The 8,833-nt window shown below is 46.4% G+C and overlaps 2 protein-coding genes across 4 annotated transcripts in view; one reads left to right on the top strand and one right to left on the bottom strand.

The window, feature by feature from the left end:
• KIF24 (kinesin family member 24) overlaps positions 1-2,576 on the top strand; it is a 66,720-nt gene extending 64,144 nt beyond the window's left edge. Inside the window, exon 13 of the mRNA XM_029919456.1 lies at positions 492-2,576. Coding sequence (XP_029775316.1) covers positions 492-632 — 141 coding nt within the window. The 3' untranslated portion in view covers positions 633-2,576. The remainder of the gene's footprint in view (positions 1-491) is intronic.
• The window catches only part of UBAP1 (ubiquitin associated protein 1), a 53,261-nt gene continuing 46,854 nt past the window's right edge, over positions 2,427-8,833 (bottom strand). For 2 of the 3 annotated variants that reach the window (XM_029919449.1, XM_029919450.1), the window contains 4 exons: positions 6,436-6,495; positions 4,937-5,119; positions 4,136-4,237; positions 2,427-3,547 (listed from right to left, as the gene is read on the bottom strand). In XM_029919449.1, coding sequence (XP_029775309.1) covers positions 3,407-3,547; positions 4,136-4,237; positions 4,937-5,119; positions 6,436-6,495 — 486 coding nt within the window. In that variant the 3' untranslated portion in view covers positions 2,427-3,406. The remainder of the gene's footprint in view (positions 3,548-4,135; positions 4,238-4,936; positions 5,120-6,435; positions 6,496-8,833) is intronic. The other variant, XM_029919451.1, reaches the window with a different exon arrangement.

Genomic DNA, 8,833 nt, shown 5'->3' on the forward strand with positions numbered 1-8,833 from the left:
GATTCTGTGTCAGCCTCTGTCTCTGCCCCAACCACCCCTCACAAAAATAAACACTTAAAATTTAAAAAAAATATATCCTAATTTTTTTAAATTTTGAGAGAACGCAAGCTTGAGCTGGGGCGGGGGGGTGGGGGTGGGGGAGGGTAGAAAGAATCCCAAGCAGGCTCTGCATTGTCAGTGCAAAGCCTGATGTGGAACTCGAAACCATGAACCATCAATATCATGACCCGAGCCGAAGTCAGATGCATAATGGACTCGGCCATCCAGGTGCCCCTTAAAAATAAAATCTTAAAAAAAAAAAAAAAAAAGTTTCTCAAATGCAGAGAAGGGAGCCTCACCCTGTGCCATAGTGACTGTCCTACAAATTCTCCAGCTGAAGGATGGACCTGGGCTCTGAAAACTTCCTGCAAGAGAAGGGACTACAAAAACAGATCCTGAGAGAAGGCCAGCAAAAGCAAAAGCTCCCATTTGTCCTTTGTTTCCTTTCTCAGGATTTTGAAGATTTTGTGACCCAGCTGGATGAAATCATGGCTCTGAAATCCAAGTGCATCCAGAGTCTGAGGAGCCAGCTTCAGCTGTATCTGGCCTACCACAGGCCACCCACAGCCCCTGAGAGGACAATGGTGTCTTAGAACAAGACCCAGTATGAGGTGATGGGGGCAGCTCAGGAGTCTATGCTGAAGGGGCTTTTGCCAGGTCCTCCCTGCAAATACCAGACCCACTCCCTGGTCTCTCCCAAGCTGCCCTTTCCCCAGCCACACATGGCCTTGACTGGGCCCCAGCTCCTCTCTCAGGGCCAAGACTCTGTCCCTCAGTTTCTGGCCCACAAGGCCATCTTTAAGGAAGGACAGAGCAGCTGAAAAAACACTTATTATGCCCCTCCCTTTTCTATGGGGCTAGAAGAGAATTTGTCGTATTGACCTCTTCTCTGTGGAAACACTTGGGTCTAATAACCTTGTGGATGTTTCTGAATTTGAAGCTCAGAAGATGGGGTCAGTGGTAATGTAGAGGTCAAAGGTCACAAGCAGGTGAAGAAAACATGCTGAATTCAGGGGCTTTCTTAGCTGAACTCTGTTCTTCAAGACCTAGCCAAAAACTATAATACTCATGGCTTATAGTGTGGGGGCTGGGTGAGCGCTCCATCAGCCCTTGGAGATTGGCTTGGGGCCATAGGCTGGGTATGAGGGACTGGCTCTATACCCCCAATTCCCCTCCCTTCCTGCAATCCAGACCCAGAAAAGAGTGCTCACATCACTGCATAATTCTTTTCCCATCTCTGCCTTATGCTGGGATGACTGGCCTATTATTATAAGCCCTAACAGCACCCATGCTCCTGTGGCAGTTCCTGGCTCCTGAGACTCCTCACCTGCCACACCCTCTCATGGCAAAGCTGAAGAAGGGGAGGATCTCAGGCAAGTCCATCTCCTAGCGTTAGCTTTATCGAACATTGCTGTGGCTGTCCACTACCTCTCAAGGGCCTGTGTTCAGCAGTATCTTGGCACCTGAGTGCTCCAGGCAGTAGTCTGAGACTGAAGCAGAATTTTTACCTCTTCATGTGAGTTCTGCTTGCTGTGTATCTTTTCATCAGGAAAAAGTTCAAGACAAATACAAATACAAAGTGGTCTGTCACCTTAGTAAGGCCACCTGGTTCTGAGATTCATGTGTCACAGCCTTGGCCCTGACGCCCACTATAATGTGTGAATCTTCAGTTTCTTATAGGGAAAAGCTACCTTTTTATGGTTTTAAAAGGAGAGCTTAATTAAGAGGGTATAAACACTGGCTTTCAACAAGACTGCAGGCCTACCACCCTTTGACTGATCTGAGCACTAGAGGGCGGCCTCTTTCCAACTTCCTGGCCAAAAGGCTCTGCAGTCTCTCCTCACATGATCACTAAAAAAATTACAGACCCATTTCCAGCCAAGAGCATAAGGTAGGGACTGTAGGATGGCATTAAGTATAAAGACAAGAAACTTGAGGGAGGAATCTAATTCTTTCAGCTACAAAAGCACCACTGAGAGCTGGTGAAACAGCCTGAATCCAGTCCTGCCTGTGGCACACAGCAAATAAATGCCTGGTGCTTCTCACAGGAAAAGGTACTTCCTCATTTCTGGGTGACTGCCCCACAGGCCCAGCCTGTCTCACCTCCACAGTCTTGCAGGAAGGCATATGTCCTGGTTCCAGAGACTGAGCTACCTCAGGTTTGTAACAGTTCCTCATCTGGGCCCGCCTCTGCAAACCAAAACCCAGGGCAGACTGCAGGGCCAGCTTCTGGGTCCCAAAGGCCTAGAGTGGGAACAAAGTACTAAGAAGACAGAAAATGGTTAGCTCCTGTTTCATGCCCAACATATCTAAGCAGGAATCTCTTCACCACCCACCCCAATCCCTCAGTAAAATAGCACTTGGCAGTAAATTATCACAGCAGGACATACCTTTTAGATTTTTATTAGTAGTTCTCTGAAGAATCAAAATAGTTAGCAAATTACTTTAGATTCATCAAGACTGTATATCCTTTGTATTTAGATCTTTAATGATGAACAACATAATACAAAACAAATGAAAGAGACTGATTTCTATGACTAGGTGTTACTCATTGTGTCATCCTAGAGCAGGGGGCTGGAGGGAGAGGCTGTTCTCCAAGGAGAACTGAGGTGGAGTTAGTGCTGGGCTACTAAATTGCAGCCTGTTTCTCCCCCACTCAATGTGCTGGGAAGGGGCCAATGATTTCTTAAACCAACAACTGCTTCCTGGAACAGGGGGCTCTAAAATCCTGGGTAGCAGAGGGTTGTGGTCCAAACCAAGCCAAAAGAAACGGGCTGGGGCAGGGAAGCATGGTAACTGCCTGGCAGAAGAGGCAAACTCAGCGCCCCATGGGGAAAAGGGCATTCTTTGCACCCCAGAGACATTGCAGAACCAGTGTAACACTAAGAGACTTTGTTAAAAGAAAAAAAAAAACCCTGGAAGAACCTTTCAATTGCACTCAACTTGGATCAGAGTTCAGTCCACCAGTGCAGGGGAGGGAAGCATCTAGCCCTAAAGCACTGAGTCTGGCCCTCCCACCCCTTCTCCCAGACTCCTTTTGGCAGCTGGACCAGGTTTCCGCTGAGGACATACAGACCCCAGAAGGGCCAGGGACGTCTCCCTCGAGGGCCAAGGTGGGAAGGACACTTCTCAAAATACAAATACATTTAATATGGAAGGAGCCAGGGCAATTCTGGAGGCATTCACATGCCCAAATCTTCCCTACTTCCTCCCCCGCTCAGAGACTGGCAAGCACAATCTCCACACCTGACCTTCCACCCCCAAAAGAAAATCGGGAAGTGTGTCCTTCTCCTTCCCCACACATGGGCTCCTCCTCAGGGCCTCCTGCAGGGGTGGTTCCATAGCAGGGCCTAAGCAGTGCCTGGTCTCAGCTGGCTCCTGCCCGAGCCATGAGGTCTTCCAAAGCATTGTCCTGGTCATTGTTGTGTAGTAGCAGAACTTCCTTAATGTCTTTCAGTTCAAAGCCCATTTCCTTAAATTTGCTCATTAACTGAAGAAACTCCATCATCTAAGGAACAGAAGAGAAGAAAGATTGAAGAAAGGGGTCTGGCCACATAGGGTAGAGGAATGAATATGTATGCAGTGGGCTGCTTGGGGGGAGTCTGCATTTTTCTGTCTCGTGAGTCTCTCTGAGGGAAGTTCCCCAACAAGCACAAGGGGGATGCAGAGGAAGCCGGGGCAGACAGGTTGATGCCACAGCCCGTTATCCTTCAGGAACCATGCCCAGTTCCAACTCCTGCTGTCTCACCTGCATCCTGCTAACCAAAATCCACACTCAAATCAAGGCAGGATACTGAACCCAGCAACAGCCAGGGAGCACGCTGGGCAACGTGACTAGCAATCTCCCCAGTCATCCGGAAGTTTGGCTTTTTGCCCAGGTCATTTCACCTTCCCTTCCCTGGGACTCTAGATAGGCTTGATGAAGGGTTGAAATCTAACAACCCAAACTAGCCAAACGTTGTCTGGACACTTAAGAGATCATGTATTTTGACTACCTCTGCTTGCACTCACTAGTAGGGAAAGGGGGTTCTTGGCCAGGGCACACTACTTTGTCCCTCCTTTCCAGAGGGTTCCCATGAAGTACAAATGGTCCTACCTTTTCCTCTGAACACTGGTGCATTTCCAGAGCCTCTTCCACTAAAACAGGGTCAAATCCCTTCTCACAGAGCTGTCCATGTGCAAAGAGATAGTCGAGAATCTTAAAAAAAAAAAAAAAACAAAAGATTTGAGCACTTATTGGCACTCCTACCTATGTAATCCAAGAATCATGGGCAAGCCAGCAAGGGTGAAGTCTGCTCCCCACCTGGCTCTTAGATCCTGGATCAGACTTGATTTTGTACTGTGAAATGCATCCAACACAGCAGGACCTCAGTGACTATTTGCCGAACAGGGAGGCATGCCCTTCTAAACATGAGTAGCCATTTTTCAAAGAAGTTTCTGTCACAGCTCACTCACATCTCCCAGAATGTCCACAGCCTGGTCAGGATATTCTAACAAACAGCCCAAGTCAGAAAATGCCAGGGTTTAAGACTACAGTACCCTATTTTGGAACACCCTGGGAAGCTATGACAGACAGGAAAAACATTCTGGGAGGGACATCAGATGCTATCTCAAGCCTAGTGTGCCCTCTCACGAGGGTGACAGATGCAATGGCTCCAATGCACCCAAGGCTTTCTTCCAGCCTAGGTCCCAGAGCAGCCCCCAAAGCAGAAGCACTGCTGCTGAGGCTGCTACTTTATCCCAACAAAATGCTCTGAGTCCTGCCAACTCAAAGGAAAAGACGCTGGTGCCAGGAGTCTGATGGGGCTCCAGGATACAAGCAGGACATTACTCTAGCCCCAGAGGTCTAGGACCTCTCTCCAGGCTGACTACCCACCCTAGCCAACCAACCACTCACCTGCTCAATATTATCTCCTTTCTTCTTCATGGCTCTCAGGACACACTCATATGAGTAGCCCATGTTCACCACGGTCTCTACACACTGCCGCTCACTGGGGGACAGTGTCTGCAGTTCAGAATAGGCCTGGGGACAGCTGGGAGTGTTGGGCACTTGTGACATTGAGAAATTAGGAGGTGTGACCTGGTGGTGGAGAAACCAAAGGATCAGGCAGGAATAAAGCCAACTGGGGCCCTAGATGACATGTCCCCAAAGTAGCCCAGTCCAAGGACTTGCTGTTTCTGAAACTTCTCACATTCCCAAACAACTGGCCTGGACAAAAGGACCAGATTGCTGGCCAGACATCCTAAAGACAGGTAAGGGAGCACCAGATGAGGAAAAGCTGGGAAGACATCTGCAAAATTGGGCTGTCCTCTGCCCTCATCCCAGCCAGCAGAATGAGAAAATACTACAAGAGCCACCTGCCCTTCTGTGTTCAAATCCCTTGGGCTTGCATTGGAGTTCGGAGTCTGCCCATGGGACTGATGGCAAGATGGCTGCGATGATTTCTCTCCAGGGCTCCATTACCCCTTTCTCAGGCTATAGTACCTCAGAGTCCTAAAAGGTCCATTCACCTCAGACATCCCTAACTATGGGGCTGACTCTTTCCCAACAAGGTCTCATCCCTACTTTTATCCCAGGGCTGGGCAGAGACTGAGTGCTGTTCCCCTGCATGGCCAGTTCAGTGGCTCAGAGCTTTGAGGGCACTCCACCTTTGCCCTGCACCACAAGGTACAAGGCTCCAATTCCCTGCTACAGCTGCCAAAACTGAAGGACTATTAGCCACACCAGGCTGGGCCCTCACGAACTAGAATGTGTACTCTAGGGCCCTGCTTCTACTGGTCTGCAGGCAGCCTGTTACATGTCCTAGGACTCTATTAACCTCAGATTGGTGAGTAGATTCCCATGATTAACTCCTTTCACCCCTTCTGATGACTCAGGCCCAAGGCATGAAGGCTGCTCATTCCCAGGCCAAAACACCAAACCACCATGAGACAAGGTTACAGTTTAGCCCAGCTCCCAAGAACCAGGAAAAGTATTTCAACAGAATTCTACTTCCTTTAGGGGGAGGGAGGGTGTGGTTGGGAAGCAGAGAACCCCCCCATCCTATAAAGACGTTCAAAGTTAATAGCTATAACCAGATACTTTCCTCAAAGTCAGCTGGGAAAAGCCAAAAGTATAGGCCTTAAAGCTCACCGTTTCTTCCTATCCATCTCACCCACAGCACACTTCTGGCAGCCTAGTTAACAGAGGTCAGTCATTAAGTCATAGGAATCACAACAGGGCAGAGACTGGATCAAACCAGTATGGCCATTTTGCAGGTCCCAAGATAATCACTCTTTCGGGGCAGGGTTCTAAGGGCCTATCTGGGCTTGAGAACACCAACAGCCAAATAGGGTTTAGTCACACTGCTGGCACAGTACTCATCACATCATAGTATGCTAATATGAGCTGCCTACCATGTCACGTAGTTCTGAATCCCCAGGGCCTGGCTTTAGGCTTGGCACCCTGCTCATCAGCTGTTGAATAAATGGAGGTCTATTAGGATTCTTTTTTTGAGAGCAAGTGGGAGAGGGGCAGAAGGAGAGGGAGAAAGAGAATCTTAAAAAGGCTCCATGTGTGGATACAGGGCTCCATCCCACAACTCTGAGATCATGACCAGAGCTGATATCAAGAGTCCAATCTTAGTTAGCCAGGCACCCTGTGGTCTATTAGGAATTCAAAGGGAGAATTTTATTTAACACAGTAAATGGACACTGATTCCCCCTCCCCAAAACCCACTACAATGATAACACTATTAATCTTTAAGGTCAAAGAAAGGAACAGCAGTGGACAATATATTTCAGTGAAATTTTAGAATATGGAATGCTAACAGAAGCAATGAAGTTACAAGTGGGAGAAAGGAGAGTCAGTTCACCAGCCCTTAAAAACTCCTGAGAAGGGTTTCAGCATGTGGGAGTACCAGGTACTGTTGCGATAAGGTGAGGACACAAAGTGAGTGATTAGAGAGAGAATCTGACCCTCACCCTCTTTGGGTGATAAAAGGTTCAGTCTCTATGACTAAAATATGGATACAAAGGATGGCATATGACAAAATGAGCTATAAGAACCAAAAGGGGAATTTAAGTAAAAAGACACGAGGGGTGTCTGGGTGGCTCAGTCGGTTAAGTGTCCGGCTTCTGGCCTCAGCTCATGTCATGATCTCACAGTTCGTGGGTTCAAGCCACGCATCAGGCTCTGTGCTGACAGCTAGCTCAGAGCCTGGAGTCTGCTTCGGATTCTGTGTGTCCCTCTCTCTCTGACCCTCCCCTGCTCATACTGTCTCTGTCTCTCAAAAAAAAATAATAAATAAATAAATAAAAAATAAAAAAGTCTATAACACCAGCCTTCCCCAACCTTCCTTAACCCTCAAGGAGAATTCTCAGGTGAAAACTATAAACCCCTAAAACCTTCACATATTGACATTTTGCAGAGCCCCCCAAAGCCTACTAACCTTTAACCTACAGTGAAGCTTAGTGGTTGGCAAGTACACCCCAACACACACATCCCCCCCATGTTGATTTAAGTGCCTCACTCTTAATTGTGAATAGAATGCCAGAGACACCAAACCAAAAGAGACAACAGACAAAGCACTTGGAAATTTAAACTATGATAAAGTAAAATTTTATTTAAAAGACTGTGAGATTTAAAAACTAATTATAAGATAGTTAAGGATATATCCAGAAAGTAAAACATAAAGACAAAGAGATAACAGGCACCTGGTTGGCTCAGGCAGTAGTAGCATGTGACTCTTAGAGCACCACACTGGGTGTAGATTACTTTAAAAATAAAAAGTAAAAAAGTCTCCTCTTTTAAAGGAGAAAAAAAGGGAAACAAAAGGCTACCACGTTAGAACAACAGTCAAGGAGGTCCAACATCTAGTTATAGGAATTCCAGAAAAAGAGAAAACAATACTAATAAAAGAAAAAAGATCTCAAACAACAAATGTTGGTGAGGAGGCGGAAAAAGAGGAACCCTTCTGCACTACTGGTGGAATGCAAACCGGTACATCCACTCTGGAAAACAACATGAAGGTTTCTCAAAACAAATTAAAAGTAGAACTACCCTATGACTCAGCAATTGCACTACTAGGTATTTATCCAAAGGATACAAAAATGCTGGTTTGACAGGGCACATGCACCCCAATGTTTATAGCAGCACTATCAACCAACAACCAAAGTATGGAAAGAGCCCAAATGTCCATGGACTGATGAACAGAAAAAGAAGATGTGGTATATATACTCAATGGAATATTACTCAGCAATCAAAAGGAATGAAATCTTACCATCTGCAACAATATAGATGGAACTAGAGTGTATTATGCTAAGCAAAATAAGTCACAGAAAGACATATATGGGATTTCACTCATATGTGTAATTTCAGAAAACAGATGAACATAGGGAAAGGGAAGCAAAAATAAGATAAAAACAGAGGGAGACAAACCACAAGAGACTCTTAAATACAGAGAACAAATTAAGAGTTGCTGGTGGGTGATGGGTAGAGCTAGATGGGCAATGGGCATTAAGGAGGGTACTTGCTGGGATAAGCACTGGTAAGTAATGAACCACTAGAGTCTATTCCTGAAATCATTATTACACTACATGTTAACTAACTTGGATTTAAATTATTTAAAAAATCTCAGATTTTTAAAACTGAGCTGAGCCTTATGAAAGGATCCAGGAGGGCCCAGCAGCACAATTAATAAACAAGGCACAGCACACCATGAGAAAACTTCAAATCTCCAGAAATGAAGATCCCAAAAGGTATTTGAGCAGATGGTGGTTGAAAAAACAGACAAGCAAATCAATGGAGCTTATA

Source organism: Suricata suricatta, chromosome 13 (genome assembly GCF_006229205.1).
Source record: "Suricata suricatta isolate VVHF042 chromosome 13, meerkat_22Aug2017_6uvM2_HiC, whole genome shotgun sequence".
In the NCBI taxonomy this organism is placed as follows: Eukaryota; Metazoa; Chordata; class Mammalia; order Carnivora; family Herpestidae; genus Suricata; species Suricata suricatta.